The sequence below is a fragment of the Phaenicophaeus curvirostris genome, chromosome 7 (genome assembly GCF_032191515.1).
Source record: "Phaenicophaeus curvirostris isolate KB17595 chromosome 7, BPBGC_Pcur_1.0, whole genome shotgun sequence".
Taxonomy (NCBI): domain Eukaryota; kingdom Metazoa; phylum Chordata; class Aves; order Cuculiformes; family Cuculidae; genus Phaenicophaeus; species Phaenicophaeus curvirostris.
This window is the reverse complement of record NC_091398.1, coordinates 24,766,026-24,789,945: the sequence shown is the minus strand read 5'-3', so window position 1 is coordinate 24,789,945 and position 23,920 is coordinate 24,766,026. Positions and strand designations below refer to the sequence as shown.

General features: G+C 49.5%; 1 protein-coding gene across 2 annotated transcripts in view; it reads left to right on the top strand.

Moving 5' to 3' along the window:
- The first annotated feature begins 6,204 nt into the window (after positions 1 to 6,204).
- The window catches only part of LOC138722727 (unconventional myosin-X-like), a 93,810-nt gene continuing 76,094 nt past the window's right edge, over positions 6,205 to 23,920 (top strand). For both annotated transcript variants that reach the window (XM_069861241.1, XM_069861242.1), the window contains exons 1-2: positions 6,205 to 6,298; positions 21,769 to 21,867. In XM_069861241.1, coding sequence (XP_069717342.1) covers positions 6,278 to 6,298; positions 21,769 to 21,867 — 120 coding nt within the window. In that variant the 5' untranslated portion in view covers positions 6,205 to 6,277. The remainder of the gene's footprint in view (positions 6,299 to 21,768; positions 21,868 to 23,920) is intronic.

Here is a 23,920-nt window from a genome sequence, read left to right as displayed (position 1 = left end):
TGCCCTCCTCTGGCATGGACACAAATCTTCCTCCCTACGGGAATGGCAGGTTGGGACATGTCCCTCAAGCTGGAGCCAGCGTCTCCGCAAGCCCTGCGGGCATTGCCATGGAGCTACGGGAGAGAGATGCAGCTTCCTCCAGCCCCTCTCCCTCACATAGGTCTCAGCAAAGGACACTTCTCCCACAGGGATGCTTGAATTGTGGGCACAGGGCATGGGCTTGGATCACACATTTCTTCAATGCAAGTAAGTACAACTATGTATGGCCCTGAAATTTTCTGTCTGTCCTTGGCAAGAGGGAGGCTCCTCAGCCTGGAGCAGTTTGCTGCCTGCCCGCAGCCTTGTGCTGCTGCCCTGTCTCTCCCAGTCTATTGTCCTTCCAGGGCTTTTCAGCCCTCCAGCTCTCTGAGTTGCTTATGCTGCGACTGCTCCCCAGAGGGACTCTCGGGAGAAGTAAATTACCTCTCAAGGGAATGAAAAAGAGGAAAGAGAAAATTCTCTGCTACAAACATCTGATGGAGATAGCATCCCTTGCAGCAGGGGTCTGACCCCAGCAGTTCTCCTTCCACCGCCCTCTGGTTTCCCATGGGAGTGGAAGCCTTGATCATGACGTTTCAGACCGCTCAGCAAGCAAGTCCTGCCTGCCAGGAGAGCTGGCCAGGGCTGTGCCCAGCCCTCCTGCATGGCACTAGGACCCCCCTGGGAGGGGGCCAGGGGCCCTGGGTTGGCAGCTCTTTGCTAGGGACAGCACTGGGACACTCCTCCGGTGTCCGTACCAGATTCACCCGTTTGGTTGCAGGCTTTTGTCTGGGATGTACCTACCCACAAAGCCGCTGTGTCTTGCACATCAGCTCCCCTGCAGAGAGGGGCAGTGCTGCTGTAAGGTTGGGATGGGGAAGGCTCAAACTGAGCTCTGAAATGTGGCTGCCAAAGCTTTTCCCTGCAGAGAGGTGAGCTGGCACTCAGGGGTGTCCTGAGACCCTCAGAGCGGGACATGCAGGAGGTGGAGCAAGGTGAAGTATTGAGTGCCAGAGCTGCACAGAATCTCTCGTCGCTCCTGCCATGTTTTTCCATGACCTGAGGCACAGGCTGCCACATGTGACCTTGCTGCTGAGCAGAACAGACAGGTAATTCCCCTCTGTAGAATTCTGCAGAGAGGGAGGAACCTGGGGTCCCTGCTGCGGGAGGCCAGCTGGATGATTGCCTTCATCTATCAGGCCAGTGTCCCTGAGGGATGTCACCCCCAGCACCCAAGGTATGACAATGTCACCAGGGGTGGGAGAGGAGGGGGAGCAGCCGGCTCCTGCTGTGACAGGCTCTCATCCTCAGCAAGGACAGACGGCCAGATGCTGGTGCCGGTTCCTGGTGCTCTGAACTGGAGCTGCGCTCATTTTTCAGCTGTGACATGGACCTTCAAGCCGGGTGCCCTGGCAGACAGGGAGTGTTAGCGCAGTCTTGCCTGCTCCCTGAGTTTGCTAACACAGTTGCCCAGCATTGCAAGTTGCTTCCTGTGAACCTAAAAGAGACACATACCCCAAAACGTGGAAGGGATTGGCATTATTTTGGTCGCAGGTGCACAGTGTGGAGAAGAGCATTCTCCTTTAGCACAGAAATAATTTTACAGGCTGAAGCTGCACAGGCGAAATCAGGAAGAGGAAACATATTGAGCTCCAGCAGACCTTGGCCATGGCCGGGGTAGTGATATGACACCATTTAACCTCCTTGCTTGCCTGCCTGGGTTTATCGTGCACCCTGAGACAAAGACAGACAGCTATCCGTGTCTGGTAAAAGAGTCTGGTCTGGGAAATGACTGCGCCACAGCTGGCTGACACACTTTCTACAGCATGAATCCTGCAGTAATGCTATCTGTGAGCAAAGCCCTTTTTATACACTCAGTTAAGCAGAATCTGTAGAGCCGTTTGTAACAGAGCCATCTGTGACCTCCACAGCATCACACCATTAATAGCAAGGCTTGGTCTGGGTCAAACAAAAGCAGGGCAAGCTTAATAAGAGAGGAAATTGGGTGGATGCACTTGGCTGGCCTCATCCCCGCATGTTCCTACTGTAATTACAGCCTTGTGGAACTCAGCTCTCTCATTCAGCAATCTCGCCTCCAGGACTGCATTTCCCATGACCAAGGTGTAAAAGCTGCATGTTTTGGCCTCAGGCAAACCTGCAGCAGCAGGAAGGGAGCGGTGACAGAGAATCTCTGCTCATTGCTGCTGGGAGACAGACATGTGGCCTGGGACGTGGCAGTGAAGAGAGGGAAGGGTTAGGCTTGGGGGACAAGACCAGGACTCCTATCTGCCAAGAAAGCTGAAGATACCTGATCATGAGTTTAGTCAACCCAGCATGGCCAAGTGCAGACGGGGCTGGCAGAAAGTCACAGCCAGTGCTGGCCCCAGTGGCACAGCTCGGAACGATGCTTCAGAGGCCAAGGGGTGGCACACAGCGACAGCAGGGTGAATATTCCCCCCATGCGGCCTGTGGGCCCACCTGCTCCAGCTCTCCGCTTTTGTGCTCGGGCTGAAAAGGAAGAAAACATCCTGTTTTCCTGACCTACAGGGAAAGGACAGCCCTGGAGGGCATTCTTGTGCCTGTATGGGATAAAAAGCTTAGTTGGTTGGACTAAGCAGGGGTGCAGCCACCCTTGGCCTGGGCTCTGTCATGTCTAAGAGCAGTACTCTGTGCTGCAGTGAGATGGTTTCACTGCTGACAGTGGCTGAAGTAGGAGGGGAACCAGGGGGGTGCCTGGGACAGATAAACACCCCCATCTGCACTGTCCCCCCTTGCAAGAAGGGCTCCCCCTCACACTTATGCTCTCTGGGGGAGCAGGTGCTGCAGGGCTTGGTGTGACCCTGTGAAAGCCACTCCAGGCAGACTAATCACATTCCTCTGGAGCAGGGACACATCTGGTACAAGCATGATCCTGTCTCCAAGGAGCCTGGGCTAATTCCTGCTGCAGAGCCCCAGACGAGCCCTGGGCAGGGAGAGCTTCGGTGTGACTTTGACCACCACCAGCCTTACTATACAGGGACAGCACTGGCTTGTGAGCAGTGGGGCAGGAGGGGAGATCCACAGCTTCATGCTGAGTTGGAGCAGTCCACACCTGAGCTGGCCTGGCCATACCCTGCCCTGGTTCGACCTGTGGCCAGGCTCCCCACATGTTGGGAAGGGGAGAAGGGAGGAACTGCCCTTTTTTTTTGAAGCGATTGTGAAACTGGAGTGGAGAGGGGGTCAGGGCTGTGGGGACGGCATGTGCCCTGCTGTATGTCCCCTTCCCCTTGCACACATGCAGTCTGTGGCAGGAGAGCACCTCAGTGTCTGATGCTCTGCCAGAGCCAGTCCTGCCAAGGGACGTGTTTGATTTTTGGCTGCTCTGTTTCGCAGTAGTTCTGTCCTGGTTTTGAGAACCCTCTGCTGGCTCCCCTGTGCTTTGAGCAAGGAGGCATTTGGTGGCCCTGGCAAAACAGCAGGGCCTGCTGCCAGGGGCTGGGACGATAGTGATACATGGCAGAGCTCAGGTGCCCTCCTACTGCATCCGTGCCTCCCCGTGACCCCAGCTGGGCCCAAGGTATCCTGCCTCTGCCACCAGCTCTTCTGAGTGAGATCATCCAGGGATGCTGGCGGAGGAAATCAGTTCCCCACCCTATAAGCACGGCTCCGATGAGCCACTGGGGAGGTGGCATCCACAGCCGAGGTGTCACAGCTCATTCTCTTGCAGGCGATGGGAGAGCAAGCCTGGCAGATGCTCACCGCCCGCTGGCCTGCCCGCCTCCCAGCCGTGTGCCAGACCCGTGGCAGAGGAGGAAGTTAGGATATTGTCTGGTGTCCAGGAGGAATTCCTGCCTCGGCTTGTTCCTGCCAGTCCTCCGCCAACCTTCTCTCAGTGTGGAAAGCCCAGCAGGAAGCTGACTCACTGCTACTGCCCTGGCTGGGTGCGGGGCTCTGCTGCCTGCAGCTCCGCAGGGCTGCTCCTTTCACAGATGCAGGAATAGCTCATCGCCCAGACCTCCCCAGCATCCGCCCGCCCCGACTGTGCCAGAGCCCAGCTTTCTGCCAGCCCCAGAGCTGCAGGGTGGCAGAGGGGAGGCACCAGCTGTGACGATGGCAGCGCCCAGGTCTATAGCAATGGTGAGTCAGCACTCAGGTGAAGAAGCAGATGGTCATAGCCACCCCCTCCAGTTAGGAGAGCAGCACCTAAAGAGAGTTAGGAGACAGTTCAGACTGTCTCCTAACTAAACCTAACTAAAGATCCATGCTCTTTCCAGCTGGGCTGTATGAAAGTAAGGCGGCAACTTAATCCCATAACAGAAAGGAGCAAATATCAGGCATAAGAGTCTTATCAAGATTCTCACCACCTCTCCTACTAGGCTGATAGAGCACAGGGCTTACAGTATCAGTCACCACTGCTGTGTTTGAGGAATCCAATCTTTATTGCCTAGATAGTTTTAAAAGCTACTTCATTATGAGGACCGGGTCAAGACACCTTTTTCTTCCTTTTGGAAGGGTCACTCAACAGTAGTGTCACTACTAAAACTACTAAAACCCTGGCTTTTGAAAGGCTGGTTCCTTAGCTTGCCCTGGGTTTTCCAAGCCCTAACAGGCCCTTTGCCTCAGAGCTGCAGGGAGGTCTCTCAGGCTGAAACAGCAACTGCTCCCTTAGAGCCCTGCGATACATGTGCTGCACCTCTGTCACTGTGCTGAAAACTGCAGCAGTTGTGGTCTTAGAATTTTTTTCCATGGTGTGTTTGTGGAAAAGCAACCTAACAGCTCCCTCTGAGAGCTGATGAACAGGAAAGGAAAAGGGAGCTCACAAGGACCCTGCCCTGGTTAACAAGGGTAAGGCCCTGAATTTATGAGTGCATTTGGGTTGCTTTGGCATGTTTGCTGGGAATAGGTTTGCTGCTAGCTTGCCACTTCATTGTCAGATCTCCCTTGACATACCGCTGTGAGGGTCACGTCTTGATGGGCAACCCACATATGGATGATAGGATCCATTCCCAAAATTTCTCCTCTGGAGAAGTCTGGGAGGGGGCAGCTGGTGCTGGAGATGCCTGCTGGTGGAGACTGTTGGTAGGCAGGTAGAAGTATAGGAAAGGTGTGCTCCTCAACTTTCTGTGGCATTGAGGAGCCCCATGGCCCCGTGATGACCATCCAGAAGGGAGAAGCTGAATCGCCTAAATGATCTGCAGAAGCAGCAATAGCAGAGGAGGTACTGTCCTCCCACAGGGAGAAGGCTGGCTGTGCCAGAGAGCTTGATGACAAATGTGTGGCTGCAGAGAGAACTGTCAAGGACACATTGCTGTTGAGTTGATCTAATCCCCTTCACTAACAGGATAATTGGCCTCGCAGATGGAAGTATTAGAAGTGAGACAAGGACTATACCTCAGCTTTTGGTGCCGTCTTGCATGATGTTTTCATAAGCCAGGGAAAGTGGTGTGGATTAAGCTAATCCAGCACAAGTACAGAAGAGGCTGGATAATCACACCCAGGGTAGCTCTCAGTGATGTGGTAACAAAACAGGACACACTGACAGCGACTCATCTATTAGGAAACTTCACCTAAATTTAGTAGTTGGTGAAGGTGGAAGAGGGCGGGAGTGGCCATCGCAACGGCCTAGGTGTGTCCCTGACTTGTAGCAGAACTTGGATAAGATACCACCATCTCCCTCATAACCCTCTCTGTGTTTTAAGTAGGGAAAAATCATGTTATTGAGAAAAAAACCAAACCCAAAAAACTTATGTGCCTCTTTTCCACTAGATCGCGTTTCTTTCAGAATAAAGAAACACCCTCACGGTGTAGGCACTCGTGGACTATGATCTGATGATTCTTTTGACAAGCTTCACCCAGCCTCTTACACTATGTACATCGTTCCAGATTTCCGAGATGTAATTCTGAAACTCGATGAGGATTCCTGTTAACGGCCTCTCTCACACTATCGTGCTACGCTGACCTGCTGAAGGGACCCCAAACGTTTTCTGTCCCCGCTGTCCCTCCGGAGCCCGCACTTCGGCATGCGCAGAGGTGGTCCCCGCTGCCCGGCCGCGGGTGGCACCGGCCGCTCGGGCTCAGCCTGCGCCTCCCGCACCCCGAACCCTTTCCAGCATCCCCCTCCCGCACCGCGGCGACCAGCCACCCCGCTCCTCAGCGCTCCCGCAGCCGCCGAGCGCCGGGGCGGAGCGGGGCGGAGTTAACCGGCGGGTCCCGCCTGCCCGGCCGCGGCGAGGCGGCGCTGAGAGCCGGCCGGCAGCGCTCCGAGCGGGCGGCACCGCCGATGGACGCCTCTCTCCGCCAGGTGGGCAGCGGCGGGGATGCCCGCGCTCTGCGGGAACCGGGGGGCAGCCGGAGGGTTCGGGTCTCGGGGTGGGATGAGCACCGGGCTCAGGCTCGGGGCTGCGGGGCGCTGCATCGGGAGCGCCGGGGTGGGATGCTGCTCTCCCCCCGCCGGGGTGGGATGCTGCTCTCCCCCCGCCGGGGTGGGATGCTGCTCTCCCCCCGCCGGGGTGGGATGCTGCTCTCCCCCCGCCGGGGTGGGATGCTGCTCTCCCCCCGCCGGGGTGGGATGCTGCTCTCCCCCCGCCGGGTGGGATGCTGCTCTCCCCCCGCCGGGTGGGATGCTGCTCTCCCGCCGCGGGGTGGGATGCTGGCCCCTCGCCCGGGCAGTCCCGGCTGCGGTGTTTGTGGGGTGCTGAGATGCGGCGGGGCTCGTCCCCGGGTGCTCCCCAGGCCCAGCTCGGTACCGGGCAGACCTGGCGAGGAGGAGCCGAACGGGTTACGGGAGCCCGAGCGATGTGCGGCTCCGGGAACTGAGGCCGAGGGCTGCTGGCAGGAGAGGATTTGTTGCATGATAGTCATGGCTGCCCAGAGAAAGCTCACTCGGCTGCTTTAATCCCCTCGAGTGACTTAAGGTTCCAGAGCCCGCTCCTGCCTGTGTGTGCATGTCACAGCCTCGCTCGCTGCACGTGGCGCCGGGCCAGAGCCGGTGAGGAACCGGGAGGCGTGACATGGGCACAGCGTGTGCCTCGGTCCGCTGCCTCCTCGGTGCCTCTGCCCAGTCACCTTCACGCCGGCGGGCAAAACGGGCTCCTCCGGAGCCAGGCTCGTACCTGTTAGACGTAGGCTCTGGTCCCATATTTGCCTGCAGTGCCCTTTCACTGGGGCTGTGCGACAGCCCTGTGGGGCATTGTGCATCCCAGAGCAGGAAAAGTGATGTGCAGCCTTAAGGCACGTGGCCCAGTGCCACGCACACCCCAGACACCCTGAAACCAGTTTTTCAGACCAGCCTGATGCTATGTTTGGTTGTTAGGGGCAAGTGGGTGCAAGGCTAGAGCAGCCCTTTGCTAGCCCCCGCGGGCAACAGCGGGACCCATGGTATGGATAGTGGGCGCTGCAGGCTCTGTGGGATGATGCAGCCATCCTGAGGTCTGTGACTGAGCTCTGAAAGCCTCCTGTTTGGGGCCAGGGGCATCAGACACACTCTGTCTCCAACCCCAAGTTGGTTTCCAGACCATTAAACCCAGTGTCTGGCCCTTGCGGTGTCCTGGGTGCAGCAAGGGAGCTGGCACACACCCCCCCCCCGCCCCGCTTCCCATGGGCTCAGGTCTGCCCCCTCCCTTCTTCTTTATCAGAACAGATGTTTTCCCAGATCTGGCCTCAGCGAGGAAGGAGTGGCTGCCCTGGGGGCTGTGCGGCTGGGGCTGCCCTGCAGCATGCACAGCACATCACCCAGGATCCTTTCAGCCATTAACTGATTAACCTGCTGCTCCTGGAAGCGGGGGCCGCCTGTATCTAATCAGATGGAGGCCAGGGCTTCCCAAAGGGCCATTTCACCAGAGCCTTCCTGCCCATCCCTCTGTCACGAGGAACCTCTTGGCCTCTCGAAACAGGAGTAGCCATCGAGGAGCTTGAAGTGCCTGATGAGAATGGGAGGCTGGAGAGGTGATGCCCAGAGTACATGTCTCAGCAAGCAGCACCCAGCAGAGAACTGCCTGCTTCGTCCAGCTTCACTTGTTCCAGGCATGATTCTGCTGTCATCTGGAGAAACAAGGATTTCCAGTGAAGGGCTGAGGGGCAGCCCTGAAGCCAGGGACTCTCTAGAAGTCTTACATCTCTTATAAATCACAGGCTTAAATCGCTTCAACTTCTTTGAAGTTTATCTATGATAAGTGGCATAGTGATGAGTTCAACCTACTTATCACTTTGGCTCTACCAAGGTGGCCAAGGCAGGAGAGCTGGGGCAAGGATGTATGGGAAAGCATTGAGCTTTGCTTTGCAGGGAAGGCAGTGAGGGGGGGAGAGGGGGATGTGGCTTTCCTGGAGCGGAATGTTTGGCATTTGCTGCACCCCAGCTGCTCTTCCTCCTTCTCTATGGGGGGTTCTTGGTAGGAGGCAATGCCTGAGCAGAGGGAGTTGCTCCACCTCTTTCTGCTGCAGCAGAAGCCAAGCTTGTCCCAAGGGATGCATGTCATCCCTTACAATGAAATGCTTAAACCCTAGCACGTTGTTTATCTTAGCAGTCTCCCATGCTGTGCTTCTAGCATTTAGATACCACACTCAGTGATGCGGTCAGCGTTTGAGGTTAGACAGGGTCTTCCCAGATTCCCTGGTTCCTCCCTCAGCATGGTCGAGACCATGGATGTTCTTATTCTTTGAAGTTTATCTGTGATAAGTGGCATAGCGATGGGTTCAACCTACTTATCATGTTGGCTCTGCCAAGGGGGGCTGGGGGCAGGGAATAGTTTTGGCTGTATGTGTCAGCTTGACACGGCTGAAGTACTTCCCATGTACCATGTCCTCCTCTGACTGCTGACCCCAGGGACGGTGAGCAGGCAGGGTGTGTGCTGCTGCAGCTTTTTTCCTGTGGCAGCCCAGGCAGGCCAGATTACGAAGCCTTCATCCTCAGCAAGTGCTACAGCACGAAGATGTGTGTCTGCCATCTGAGGTCTGGTGTGCAGCATGGCTCAGGGACGTGATGGATGATGCTTTTGCTCCAGATGGGTATAAGCAGAGAAGCTGAGACAGTGTGTGTGCTCCTCTGTCTCCCTTCTTGGCTGCTGCAGCGAGTCCTGTGCCCAGACAGGGAGGAGGGGCCCTGGAGGCCTGGGCTGTGGCGCAGTGACGGATGGTAGTTTCCCTGCATGTCTGTGAGCGTGGGCAGGATGTAGGGTGACACAGAGGATGTGACTCGCTCTCCAATTCCCCCCAGGAACAGGAATGTTGTGGCCAGGGTTAAAGGAGACACTTCTCCCATCCCATCGCTCTCTGCCCTCCAGCTGGAATGACCAGCCAGCATGGCCTCATGGTCAGCCTGCAATGCGCAGCAGCAGCCACTGGAGTCACAGATGCCATTCTCCTTCTTCTCATGTGCCACTGGCCTAGAAATTCTGGCATTTTAAGTGTTAAGAGAGTTTTCTCCTTGCTCTTTTGGTGAAATGCAACAGTTCTGATCTGTGTTATAAAATAAATCCCCCAAAGTCCTTAAGTGTTCTGACGTGAAGAGAAAGACAAGAGCATCCTATGCTCCTGTCCTGCATGGCTATGGTGGTCTCAGCTGTGCTCCCTACAGCTGGCCTGATCTTTGCTTACTCTCCCTCATCTCTCCCTGCCTACAGCTTGTCTCTTCTTTGTGGCCTGGGACATCTGCCGTGGATGTGGGGAAAGGAACCACTTCCCCTAGTGACAGATGCAGACCAGAGGAGAGTCTCAGGGTCAGGTCCATGGAGGCAGACAAGGGCTACTTGAGTTGTCACCATGTATGCATCTGAGCTACTTTCTTGGCCCCAAACTGTGGTGGGGAGCAAGCAGCTCTGCTAAGTCTCTTTTGCTCTGGCATCTTTGTCCTGGCTGCTGTGCAGGTGTGCTGAATGCTTGATGCAACTGGGAAGTCTCTGACTACCCCGCAAACCCATCAGTTAGTCTGCAAAGTGTGGCACTTTGTGAGCCACATGATACTCAACTGTGCATGCTGTCCTCCCGGTGTCTGATGGCTCCTTACTTCTGGTGTAGACTTGTGTGTAAACATTTGCAGAATACATGGATAAGGAGAAGAACTGAAAGGACTTGTGTGCAAATGCATCTTTGCAGTGTTGAACCTGTTGTCCATGGGTGGAGCAGGTACAGGACTGGACTGTTTTTTTGTTGCACATGCAGCTTTCCCCAACTTTGAGCTCTCAGTTGAAGCTGCCTGGCTGCATCATTCAGAGACCAGTGTCCCCAGGGAGTGCAGCTTGTGCTAGGTGGGGAGGGTTCATATACAGAATAATAGCATTGTTTAGGTTGGAACAAACTTTTAGGATCCTCAGGTTCAACCCTTACCACAGCCAAGTTCACAACTAAGCCATGTCCCCAGGTATCATAGCTACATGTCTTTTAAATGCAGCCAGCCTGTTCCTATGCCTGTCAACCCCTTTGGTGAAGAAATTTTTCCTAATGTCCAGTTTAAATCTCCTGTAGTGCAACTTGAGGCCATTTCCTCTTGTCCTATTGCTTGTTACTTGGGAGAAGAGACCAACACCTGTCTTTCTACAACCTCCCTGCAGGTTATTAGAAACAGTGATTAAGGTCTCCCCTCAGCCTCCTCTTCATCAGACTAAACAGACCCAGTTCCCTCAGCTGCTTCTTAGAACACTTGTGCTCCAGACCCTTCACCAGCTTTGTTGCCCTTTTCTGGACACACTCCATCAGCTCAATGTCTTTCTTGTAGTGAGGGGCCCAAAACTGAACACAGCATTCAAGGTGCGACCTCACCAGTGCCAAGTACAGGAGGACAATCACTTCCCTAGTCCTGCTGGGCACACTATTTCTGATACAAGCTAGGAGCTGTTGGCCTTCTTGGCTACCTGGGCACATTGCTGGCTCATATTCAGCCAGCGATCAACTAGCACTCCCAGGTCCTTCTCTGCTGGGCAGCTTTCCAGCCATCCCCAAGCCTGTAGCACATCAATGGCATGCATGTTTCTCAACTTGGTTTGCCCTCCTCATGTTCACCAGATCTGGGGGTTGGTGGAGTTCTGTGAGAGAGGACTGTCACTGGGTGTCCCAAAGAATCCTTCTAGTGACTCCTGTCTGAGAGAAGGGAAATTGTTCAGCTGACTTGGATGATGCTGACCATGAGTGATGTGCTGTCTTTCCAGATAACAGTGAGCTGGATGCCTTTGTGTTAACAACCCTTGGCTTAGGAAAATGCTGTTTTGGAAGGAAAGGGTAGATAGAGCATTGCCTTTTTCAGCAGTGGGGCTGGTCTGTGAAGGAATATTCCCACCAAGCCTTTTTCCTCCCCTGAGGATCACGTGCTTCACCGACTTTCCCTGTCAACCTCCTCTTAGCTTACCAAAATTATTGTGACCTCTTAGAAAAGAGGATGCGGGGAGACTGGGAAGAGACAGAGAAATGCTGACGATTATATCCGCACTGTGTATGTAATGCTTACTGAATAAATACCAAAGAACGCAACCCCTCTCTGTTTAATTAGTCTGTGTTGTTCAACTTAAGAGACCTACCACTATCCTTGAGGATAGGGGTTGGTGTAGCATGGATATTCCTGATGCAGAATCCTCCATCCCAGCTGCTTCTCCACCAAACTATTCAGAGCGATAAAGAGGCAGAGCCCAATAAAGAGGCAGGCGAAAGGGCTTGTCTGCCCTGTTCTGGAGCAGCAGTTGCAGCTCTGTAGCTAAGGTGACATGAAGAAGTGTCTGGTGGAAGAGGGGGAGTCCTGTTAGCTCCTTCCTTAGGGCATTTGTCTGGACCTAGGCTCCATGAGCTGCGACCTTGTCAGATCCTATCTGCGGGCTGGTGCAGGCGCAGGATGGGAGCCTCCTCAGGAAAACCAGGTCTCTCTGAGCCAGCCTGCAGCTGCCCCATTGCTGCCCCCAGAACTACCTTGTACTGCTCTGGATTCACTTCTTTTATTGAACATAATCACAAATGTTTCACAATTTCTTATTTCCCATTTCACTTTAAGGAGAACATGTCAGCTATTTAAATGTGGTCATTAAGACTGAAACTTCTGCAAGTCTGGGTTTCCTGGTTATCCTCCAGTTGCCCTAAGCCCTGCGATTCTGCATCACCCTTTCCATATGAGATTGTACAGAGTTCAGCAGTGCTGTAGGGTGACTGGAGGATAACCAGGAAACCCAAACTTGCAGAAGTTTCAGTCTTAATGATCACATTTAAACTGGAACTTCTGCGAGTTTGAGTTTCCTGGTTATCCTCCAGTTACCCTAAGCTCTACAGTTCTGCCTCGTTTCCATCTGAGCTCTACAGCAGGAAAAACACCTACGGATGGCCTGTCTGCCATGCACCGGTTGGCACAGCAGCTGGGGACTCTTGGGTTGTGTCATTATAGATGCTATAATTACTGTAAGAACTGAACCAGTGGCGAGGCCTGTCATAGGTACAGTATCAGTATATTTGATGGGAAGGTGGAAATTTGGGTTCTGACCAGGGCTATGTATTAGTCCTGTTTATTCCTGCTACTTGTGTTTTGAGCCAATGATGAAGATTTGGCTAAATCACACTTTCTGGAAAGGCTTCTTATTTCTGGAGGATCCTTTGCTTTTTGCAGTTTCTTCAAGTGATTACACAATCTTGTTTTAAAATAAACGCTGCTTCATTTCTAAAGAGTCTGGCAGCTCCATCCATTTTGGGGTCCTACTTTTCTTCTGCTTCATGGATGTTGTTCTGTCCCAAGTAACTTTTCTTTCTTCAAGAAGCTATTCTCTGGCACGGAGTTGCTGACAAAAGTGAGGCAGCAGGTAGCAGAGCGGTGGTCTCAGTACTGCTGGCAGCAGTGTCATCTCAGCAGAGTTTAGTTAGTTGAGTATGCAGGGACCAAGGTGAGGCTTGCAGCCCATTCTAGGCTGTTGTTGTGACCCCCCTGCTGTCACTGTCTGGGCTAGACAGAGCAGCCCTGTCTCTGGCAAATCTACATAATGACATTAACGTTTTCACAAGTACTTTTGCCTTACAAGGGATCTTTCTGAATAACAAAAATGACACAGTTTTAAAGATTTTTTCTTGGAGGATTCTTTCTCACACCTCAAAGCATAAGTAAGCAGTAAACTTCCTTGCTCCTGTTTATAGATCCCAGACATGCATCAGCTCTTGTTGCAACCAAATGTCCTGGGAATTTCTGTTCAGCAATTTGCAATCCTCTTCGGGTCTGTGACTTTCCAGAAGACATTCCTTCGTTTGAAGTGCTCCTTACATTCCTCCTCCCCTGAAGCTGACCTTTCAGTTTGGCTGTATTTTAATCCGGTTTTGTTCAAACAAGTGGGCTGTGGAATCCACGCTGCTCTGATGGTCTCATCTTTGTGGGTACTTACTGATCTACCAGATGTTGGCATCTGCTAGTACTGTCAGCATGGCTTTTGATTTTAGGTCCTTGATGAAAATACAAAATAGCACTGACCTTGTCTCTACAGAGGTTTGTTAGGAACTCCCACAATCATTATTTTCCCCATTCATAACACAACTGTTTTGAGGGCCCTTTGCTGCTGTTTGCTCCTCAAGGGCTGACTTTTATCAGAATACTGCGTTCTACATGAACAATGCCATGAGAGTCTATTACTGTCCTGTTTATCTCCTATGCTTGGTTGTTAATCAAAGAACAAAGGAGTCTTTTTGATTAGACTTCTTTCCACATGTTGGCTGGCACTGGACAATGATTAAAGCTAGAATATCTTTAAGCTGGCAAAGTAGAGGGCAAAACCTCTGTATTTTCCCTGGAATTGTCAGACTAGGCAACCTATGGTTACTCAGGATAATTCTGCTATTGCTCTCGTTTAGACTCTGACCCTTCCAGTCTCTTTGAATTTCTTCAGCATTACCAGGCTTATAAAAAATCATTATCAGCTGGTGAGAAACTTTATTAGACACTTTATTGGAAACTTTATTTATTCAGCACTACATGGGAAAATACTTGAGCATCTCAGTGTGATGCAAGAGAGGTACATTCCAGGGATATTTATTAAAAACATATGCATTGTCTCCATCATTATTCACAATGCTATCTTCCCTGTATAGTATCTAGATGCTGCTGCTAGCACGTGGCTTTGTCCCCTATGGTTTTAGAAGGGAAAATAGTGAAACATGGACCCTACTGTCTTTACTGTCACCCGACTTCTTACGTGGGCTGTTTCCCTCATTTTTCCCTACTGTCACTTTTATTTCAGATTGGATGACAATGTATCCCAGCTTAGAGGTACTCCACTTGCTTTCTATGTGGTGTTCCAAGGAAAGACACCAAGGACCATCAAACACTAGGAAAATGTCTTGTGAAGAGTGTGAAAAACCTGAGACTACTTTATTAGTGAAATGACAAATAGGGGGAGACATGGCAAAAGAGCAGAAAATAATGGATGAGACAGAGAAGGTGGATTGGATTCCTCTGTTCCTCCACCCCTGACAGCAAGAAAAAGGGATTTTCTGCTTCACAGGGATGAGACTGATCAATTAAAAAGTGTACTTTTCCATATAATGTGTGAGTAAATGCTATAACTCCACATGGCAGGGAATTATTGAAGTCAATGATGTGGCAAGATGCAAAAAGGTACTAGAAATAATCCCAAATTATGCATAATAAACAATGTAGAAGAAATACTGTTTCAGGGCTCTCATCTGAGATTTTTCCAAAATGCATTGCATGGTGGCTGCTCAGAGGCAGGGTGGTGGAGCTGGCTTTTCTGTGATAGATTGCTGTATCCTTGTGGCTTCTCGAGGCCCTGAGCTCTCCTCTATGAATTTTGAATGCCAGCCAACTGTCCCTCAGCCCAGTTTCAGGCTTGAAGCCATTGGCCAAAGTTGAAAGAGGGTGGGAGCTGCAGGGAAGCTGCCTCCCTATATATATGGTGGTAATAGTGGGAGAAGACCCAAAGCAATGTCTGAGGTGAGGGCTGAGTAGGGATTGCTCCTCACTTGTTCAGTATGGAGCTGCTAGCTGTTCAGTGGAAGTTTTGCTAGGGCCATGTGGAAAAGCCACCGTTGCTGTGATGTGTCAGGGATGTTCAAAAGTAGGGAATACACATCTGTAGATATTTGTGTGAGTAATGTGCCCTACAGAATGACTTGTTTTGATTTGTGTTTTAGGTGGAGAAGAGATCGTGGAGAAGGCACGCAAGTGCTGCTGGTTTTTATGAACCGAGCTAACTTTAGTATGCATTTTCAAGGCCTGGTAGTTGCAAACTCGGTAGGACTGTTGCTTCACCTGGCAGTGACTCCAGTGCCTGTGGTGTGAAGCTCATCTTACACTGAGCCTGGAGAGAGCTTGCAGTGAAGTCTGGAAGGATGCATGCCTGCCTCTGCGCTGTGCACCTTGGTAAAGGGCAGCTCTGAAGCATGTGGAAATGGGGGTTCGCTGCCTCCACTCTCATGGTGAGGAGCTGGTGTGGTTGCTGTAGTGGGAGGTTGCTCCTTTGAGAAGATCAAGAACTACCTTGAAGGACCAGGCATGGCCTGGGAGATATCTGAAGTTGGGAGATGTGGAGGAGAGTGGGGAGAAGCTGTGCAGCAGCCAAACTGGAGGAGGAGAGAGGAACGAAACAGATGGGAGGAGGAGGCAAAAGAGGGGTGGGAAGCAGTGCACATACATCAGTGACCAGAAGCGACAAACTGCTCTTAGATGGTTTAAAATGCACAAACATTTTCCTAATACTGCTATTCTGCAGAGCTGCTGGCAGACTGAGGGCTTTGCTCCTTAATTAGTAAGGAATGGGGCTGCTAATTGGCAGAACTAGTCTGAGTCATAGACTCAGCCTGCGCTGCAGCTCTGGAGCAGCAGGACCCATGGCTGCAGCTTTATGCTAAGCTCCGTGAGCTGTCATAGCTTGCAGAGGCTGCCCAGGCTCAATGGGTTACTGGGTGGGAACCATGGGACCTCTGCTGGTGCAGTCCAGTCACTTTTTGCTCTGCAGTGTGTCATCCTTGTGCCATGCAAGAATTCAACTCATGTTTGTTATCCCTGCTGCTGCTGTTGCAGGTATTGTCCTTGTTCCCAGCTGGAAGATATTCTCTCTTCCCATGGTGGCTGCTGCCAGCTCAGCTGTTGTTGCTCTCTTTTTCTTTTACCTGTGGCCTCCTGGGCTGACCCCTTCCTTCCAGCAGCTGATCCAGGTTTTGCTGATCAGTTACAACCCAGGGACTGTCTGTATGCTTTCATTTCAGGCTGCCATCAGAAAAACAGCAAGGTTGCATTCCTTCCCCTATGGGTCTAGGGTGTCAAGGATTCCCCCTCCCCACCAATTTTGTATCCATTAGCTAAGTCTCTTCGTATCTGTTCTATCACTTATTCATGATCATCTAGCTCAATCTGTTGAAAAGTGCATTTATTGAAACCTGATCCTGGCTTTGTCCAGATTGCAAGGGCCTTTCTAGTGCAATCGCTGCTGTGTGGTTTACAACCACAAAGCCCATTGAGGCTGGGAAGAGAGCTGGCTTAGCACAATGCTGCTTCCAAGCCTAGGAGCATATGGATCCATCACCAGGAAAAACACACAATGCCTAGTACTCACTGAACAGCCTCAGTGCACCAGGAGGACAAAAGTGTGTGTGTATGCACAGTACTTATTGCTGGAAAACTTACAGCACACAGAAATTTTTGGGTTGGACTCACTGTGCAGGGATGTACGTTTCTGAGACATCCCTGCCCCTCGCAGAATGGCTGCAGCAATGATCAGGGATAATTACCCAAGCCAAGGCACTGCAAGAGCCTCTCACAGTATTGGGTTTGCAGATGGATCAGGAGGCTGAGTACCCTGTTCATTCACAAAGAAAATGTTAGAAATATTGCAAAAATACAAAATAGTGGATAATTATGTTGTGCATGTTTCATACACTGAAAGCTGTCTTCCAACCAAAAGCACCTTTCCTCTCTGAATAACCTCTGGAAAACTGATGCACCCATTCTGATTGTAGGCTCTTCCAAGCATGTTATCCTGGGAGTTATGCAGGTTTGTGCACAAGGAGGAATGGGTCATGTGAGTGAGTGTTGGAGAGAGGCAGCTCTCCTTTCTGTCTCCTCAAATTCTGTACAGCTGGGGCAGCTCTTTCTTTATTGTGCTTGGGAAGAGGCAGTTTCTAGAAGAGTGTGGACATCCTGGTGGAACATGAAGATTCAAGGATCATCCAGACAACACAAATAAGAGGAGAACAGGATATGAAGACTTGTTTCTGAATTGTGCTATAGTCACAGAACAGTGGCTTGCTCATGTCAGTCCCTGAATGTGTCTTCTTCTGGGCTGGGAGGCTCTGCAGAGGCAAAGGCACCTGCAGGTACAAAGTTCTGTTTCCTGTCCTTGGAGCTCGCTTTGCCTTCAGTAGCTGGGTAGCTGATGTTGAAGGAGTACCTGCTAGTGGCTACACGCTTGGCATTAATGCATGGATGCTTTGCTTCTGCAGCAAGAATTCTGTGCTGCTGATCTGCCTCTATGGCTCTTCAGTGGAGCACGGTGTACAAGATCGCCCTTATCCTTTCTGTGACAACACAGCATACTGCATCTGCTGAGATGCAGATACAGGTATGTGAATGCAAGAGATTACTTCTGGTATCAGTCACTCTAAAAGAGGCACAGAAAGCCAAAGAAATCTGTGGTTTCAATTGATTACTTGGTATCAGGGAGGGCAGGAAATGTTACCTATTTCCAAATCTAGGATTCAAAAGTGCCAGGCATTACATGAACAGAGAAAAGTGACATCTTAGATTTTACTGCCCACAGTGGAAGACATCGTGGTGTGAGTGAGGCAGTACTGATGAAACACAGCTCTTGGTATGCAAGCAACTTTATTTTCTAAATTATAACCCCATGTTATGGGATCAGTTTTCAGGATTGTGCATTGCTATGCACTTTGTGGCAAGGCCACTTCATGGACAGATTCACTGAGGCCATGGGAATGTGATGCTGGTCTCGGAGTTCATTTAACATCCGAGTGACCTACCCTTGATACAGGAACCCTGATATGTTACTACTTTATTTTTTCTTTCACTACCTGCCATTGTTGCTCCACTTAAAAACAAAACAACACCCCTAATAAACTCCTAGTTAAAAGAAGTATTGTGAGGGAATGAGCTATTCTCATTGTTTAAGGGGCTCAAGTTAGCTGTGTCATCAGTATTCAGCCAGCCTGTTAGGAGGTTACGCAGAATCATTGCTCTGCTGTTCCTTAGCTGTTTTTTCCAGGCTTTCTCTTCAAATCAGTGATTGCTTGTTGCTTAATTTTGTTAAACTGTTTTGTTTCTGGATGTGAGTGAGACCACCTATATCCGAGTTTGAAAACTGAAGGGTTTTTACTCTTGTGCTAGGAAAGTAGGTGTTTTCCCATTGTCTGTGGTACCTGTGTGAGCTGGGACCCACCGGAGCTGCAGGTCCTGCTCTGCAGTACTGGGCCATGCTCTGCTTTGCTGCCCTTGCTTCTTCCGTGGAAGTTCATCCTTGCAGTTCTTGGAAGTTTTCTGCTCAATTTAATCCTTTAATCTCATCAATGAAATGTGTGGTATTGGGGGAGAGGTGAGTGATGTGAGGGCAATGTCTCTGATGTCGCCATCTGTTTCTGTATTTAGTCAAGGCTCCCTGGGGAATTTTGTGTTTAGAAAAAAAGGGCTGATGGAGGGAGATGCACTAAAACAAACTCAGCCTTTCAGGAAACAGGGGCTATGCTGGGCAGAAGTTACAATAATCATTTGCTCTGCGGTTCCTATTCTGTCTGTCTCAGCATGATGTTCCTTTTGGAAGCAACATAAATGGGTGCAGTTATTCCAGTGAGCAAAGGCAATTGCTGTTGTAAAAACAGCTACAACATCAAAGTAAACTGAAGTAAGTAGTTCTGGGCATCTGAAATGCCACAGTGCCTGGGAGTTTAATTGTGTTGCCTTCTTAGCACCACACAGAAAGATCTGCCTTAAGTCTGTAGGAAATGGTGTGATATACAAAAGAACTAGGTCTCCTTTTGGGAGTATTTGTTACTACTTTTGCACATCGACTTCTGCTGGGAAAGGTGTTGTGATTTTCTGATATTTTCTAGATGTTAAAAGATACCGGAGGGATCTCATTGTCCATCTCCTCTCTTTTTCCCTCTAAATGGTACCTGATAAATAGCGGTGTTCATGCCTGTGGAGTATCTCTTGTGTGTCAGATTATCAATTGCTTCTACCTCCGAACTCATTTCTGAGCTGAGGGAGTGGAAAGTGTGTGTAACCTGGCCCCGCCATGGTCTGCAGGGACAGACTGTGTAGGATTCTGTGAGCATGGCACACTCCTAATGGGGTGTGTGTGCTTGTGTGCATGCCGTGGTATCAGGGTGCAGTATGTGTGGGAGGGGGCAGGCTTGGCTCCTGATTAAACTGCACTTGCTTGTGGGCTCACATCCATGTGCTCCTGGGTTACTGGTGTCTGAAGGCATTGAAATGAACTGTTGGAACAAGTGTTTGTTATGAGTGTATTAGAAAAGGTTTTCTTTCATCCCACTGCTGGGAACTTCAGACGCAACTTTGCTGTTTTCTGACTCTGCTCTGTACTGTGATGGTAGGAGGAGTTGGTGAGAACATCATAAAGATCTTCGACTAATGCATGTTACTGTTCGTATGTTTATGCAGAATAGTCAGAATGTGATTTGGGAAATGGGTGATTTCTCAACAGCAATGTCTTGCCCAGATACCTTAGGACAGTTTGTCTCCATCTCATGCATCACGAGTTTCAGAAAATGCAAGAGGATGTCATGAAGACCTCTATGTGTAGTTCCTCAAAATCTATATTCTGTGTGTTACTTACCAGCATTCTGGGATTCTTGAAACCTGAATCTATAACTGCTCACTGGCCATGAGGGTGACCTTCACACACCATCCTTGGGTTTAGGTACTGATCAGAAGCACTGGAGCTTTTCACTTGGTGAAAGAAAATTAATCTGCCTAGTGTGAAGACCTTACAGCAGAACACAACAGCAAAGCTAGAATTATCTAGACCTTTTTCAGTGTCATTAAAACCTGTTACTTTAGTGGGAGGACTGCAGGCTGACCAACAGTTGTTTCTACAATAAGGAAAATCCAGGGTACTCAAGTGTGTAAAGTAGTTTTAAAAATCCCCACCTAAACTAAAACAAATCATTAAAAATAGAATTGGTGTGCCACATTCTGTATAATATAATATAGAAATACAATTGCATCTCTTCAAACACAATAAGCCTGTAAGCAAAGAGCTAATGGTGCTGATAGGTTTTAATAGGATAGGAAGGACTTTTATAATCAATAACTTAGGGGCAGAAAACAAATTAGGAAGAAAGTACATCTATGAATCAATGAAAAGCAGAATGGCCTAACATTACTCAATAGTTCACCACCTTGGCTTTTTCTCAATACATATCTAAGCAGAGTTTGTTTGATTTCTATGGGAAGACATGCACCATGACGTTATGCCTAATTCTGCATGACTGCAGGTTATACTCTCACTGATTTGTCTTTGTGCTCCTGCTCTTTCTCTTGTACCAGGTCCCATAGTGAGGCAGGGCAGAAGAGGCCAATCCAGCACTTTTTTTGGTAGGCAAGCTATGAGATCTGCTTGCCCTGCAGATCCACGCGTGTGTGTTACCAGAAATCTGGCTTTCTGCTTGGTGTTGTCTTGAGAGACACTGAGCACTATATATATGAGGTCCTACAGGAAAAAAAAAAGAGACCGTCCGTAACTCTTTTTATTTAACAAATTAAGAAAATCAATTACCATCACCTCCAAAATAGTTCCTTTCTGAGTTGACTCACAGCTGCATATGATGCTGCCAATGTTCAAAGCAATTCTGCAGATCATTTTCTGAAACACTGTTGAGGATCTCCATTGTTTTTGCTTCCACATTTGCCAACAAAAAATGGGTTCCTCTGAGCATTGACTTGATCTTTGGGATGTCTTTACCATAAGCCTCTGTCAATAATTGAAAAGTTCCACTGCAGATTTCTTCAGTTTCACAAGAAACTTGATGTTAGCTCCCTGTTTACTCTTGCACAATGACAATTTCTGACCAAAGGCAAGAAAATGTCTATATTTGAACTCATGTTCACTTGTAGTGAGTAAAGCGTTCAAGTTGAGCCTTGTCTTACTGTGACAGATTAGAACATGTTCTATAACATCGCTTTGACTCTCCCTTCTCACTCTTGGTTCCTGAGCTATAGGATTAGTCTTATATTTTTTTGTGTGGGACCTCATACTTCAGGGCCATCATGTATACATCAGTGTAAACATACATCAGAGAAACACTCAAGTCAAAGTCCACCAAAGGACACTCAAGTCATGTCCTTTTCCAAAGGAAGCTCTTGCAAGAGAGGCAAACAAAGCTCTGTGAAGTCTACTGTTGATGATTTCTGGAAGCATTTACAATGATGTGTGGGTGTATGAAATTGTAAACATGCTTTATTTACATTTTCTATTATTATTGTTATAGCATTACTTTTAATGACCAGCTATTCTAAGTTTGAAAATATTTAGACAGCCAAACCCACTATTCTGCATGTTTGTATTTTTCTGTGACTCTTTCTATAAAAATTGACATTTCCTTACTTTGGTTTTTGCATGAAGCAGCTTAAAACTGCTTTTTCTTCTCATGTTACATTGAAAAAATCAACACCTGTTCCTCTGAAAATGTAAAGCAGAGCTTGCTTAAAAATTTTAAGCAACTTGTAAGTAGCCTGTGAATACCGCAGCTTCCCCCAGCTTTCCTTGTATGTTTGTACTCCATGTGCAGATCTTGCAGGCTCCATTTTTTTTCTGATGGGAGGTCTTCTGGTTTTTTCAGGGTGCCAGGGTATGGCTGCGGGAGCAGGACCAGCTGCAGCCATGCACTGTTGGCTCATGTGCCGATGGAAATGTGCTCTTCACCTCAGATTATGGCACGGTAAGTGAAATTTGCATGAGGTTGTAGCCTGTGCCAAGTTGCAAGTTGGACTTCTTGGTCTTGCATGACCTTCAATTTAAAAGGGGATGTGTCAATTGAAATGCTGCAATCCTGTCTGAAAAGTGACCTGCCACTCTTACAAACCATGCCAAAGCTCTAAAAAGAGAAAATTGTCATCTTTCTTTTGTTCATTTGTCTGCCCTCCTCACTTTGCTTGGTTCTTCTTGTGTCGTCTTTGAAGGTATTGCATTAAAAAGGCTAGAAAAAACATTATTTTGGCAAAATGCTCCTGGGAAGAAGGCAGCTTTACCAACTAAGCAGCCCTTTCTGCCAGGATGTGTTTCTTGCAAGCCATACTGGTGTAAGGGCTCTTGTGCTCACCAGCATCTGCTTAAGCAGCTTTTGCCATTAGTCCTTTGGGATGGGGGCATGTGGAAGTGAGCTCCCCATGTCAGTCAGCAGTGTAATTGCAGCAACCCTGCATAGGACAGTTCAACAAGGCAGCAGAGCTCCTCTGAGAGCCAAGCTCTCTGCCAGCGATAGGAACAGGACTGTTCCCTGCCCTATTCCCAGTTCTGTGCTCCTTGTGGTTCCTCGGCATGCTTGCTGCAGTGATCATGGAGTAATGCTGGTAGGAAGAGACCTTAGGGGATCATCCAAGTCCTCAGTGAGTCAGCTCAGCTTGCTGTCCCTGGGAAAACTATTCAGTGCCTTCACTGAGGTTCTTGGTGAGTCAACCTGATTCCAGAGCTGGGGGGAAGATGGGGAAATGGGCATGACTGTGCCCTCCAGCAGTGAGTGGTTAGATCTGCTTAGCTGTTCTGGTGAAGGGTGCTCTCCAGGCAGCTGCTTTGTTACAGATAATTGGACAGGGTTTATTTTTTTCAGCCTCTTACCTAGCAAACAAAGGAGGGCTCAGAGGGGAAAGGGATTTAGGACTCCAGCCTGTGAAGAGTCAGTGGTAGGACTGTCACGCCTTTCAATCCAGCTTTGAAAAGGCTAGATTTCAAATAGTCATTGCTTTTTAAAGAGCCTGGTTTGCTTCTCAGAGACAGAAACTCACCTAGCAGACACACAGGTTTTCCATCTGGTTGCTCTAGTGTCTCAAATCATTTCTTGAGGCATTGCCTCATTTTGGGAGTGCTGGATAGTCACTGACTGAGAGACTACAGAGGCATTCATCACAGATAATGCAGCGGCTGCACTAATGGATGGATTTGAGGTTGAGGAGGAATCATTTCTCCTCTGCTCAGCCTGGCTTGGTTGGCAAGCCTCATCTTGGCTTGTTTGCCAGCCAGGTTTTGCTTTTATTTTGACTGTTGCAGGGGCTTGGGAGAAAGTCCTGGTCATTCTGTTCTGACTGTGGGCTAAATCTGAGGTTAAATCAGTTTATCACTGGGGAGGAAGTAGAAATCTTTGGCTCTGTTGTGGGCTGCCTGTGTGGTATTAGGTGGCTTGTTGTAGTTAGACTGAAAGCCGATGTTTTTTCTTCCTAAATAAAGACCTGCTTATTAATGCCTATAACTTTTAAGTATCAACTTTTTGGAAAATGGGCATCCCAGAGGCAGCTCTGCTGAGAGATCAGTTTATGTTCTCATACTTAGCTCAGTGGTGCAAGCTGCTGAAGCCAGCCTGGCTTACCTTACCTGGAACAGGATGATGATGATGAGAATGTTCCTCTAAATTGCTCTTCTGGCAGGTTGCTGCAGGAGTCCAGAACTGACCAATGAGGTAATGAGAGCCTCCTTATTGGGATTGCTGGAGGTGGGAAAGGGCCTTGCTGGTCTGGGTCAGTACAACACCTTGTGATATCTAAGGGCAGAGTCATCATGTCTGCATCATATTTATGTCTCACATCTCAGAGCTCCTCAGAGAAAGTTCTTTGACACAGGCCTTATGAGGAGCGGCTGAGAGAGCTGGGGTTGTTTAGCCTGGAGAAGAGGAGGCAGCCATGGGATGGAGGGATGACTGAATAACCCCAGTCAGGTGGCTCAAGACAAGTTTCACAATGATGATATAATCCCTAGTAATAATTTATGCATGTATTTAGGGG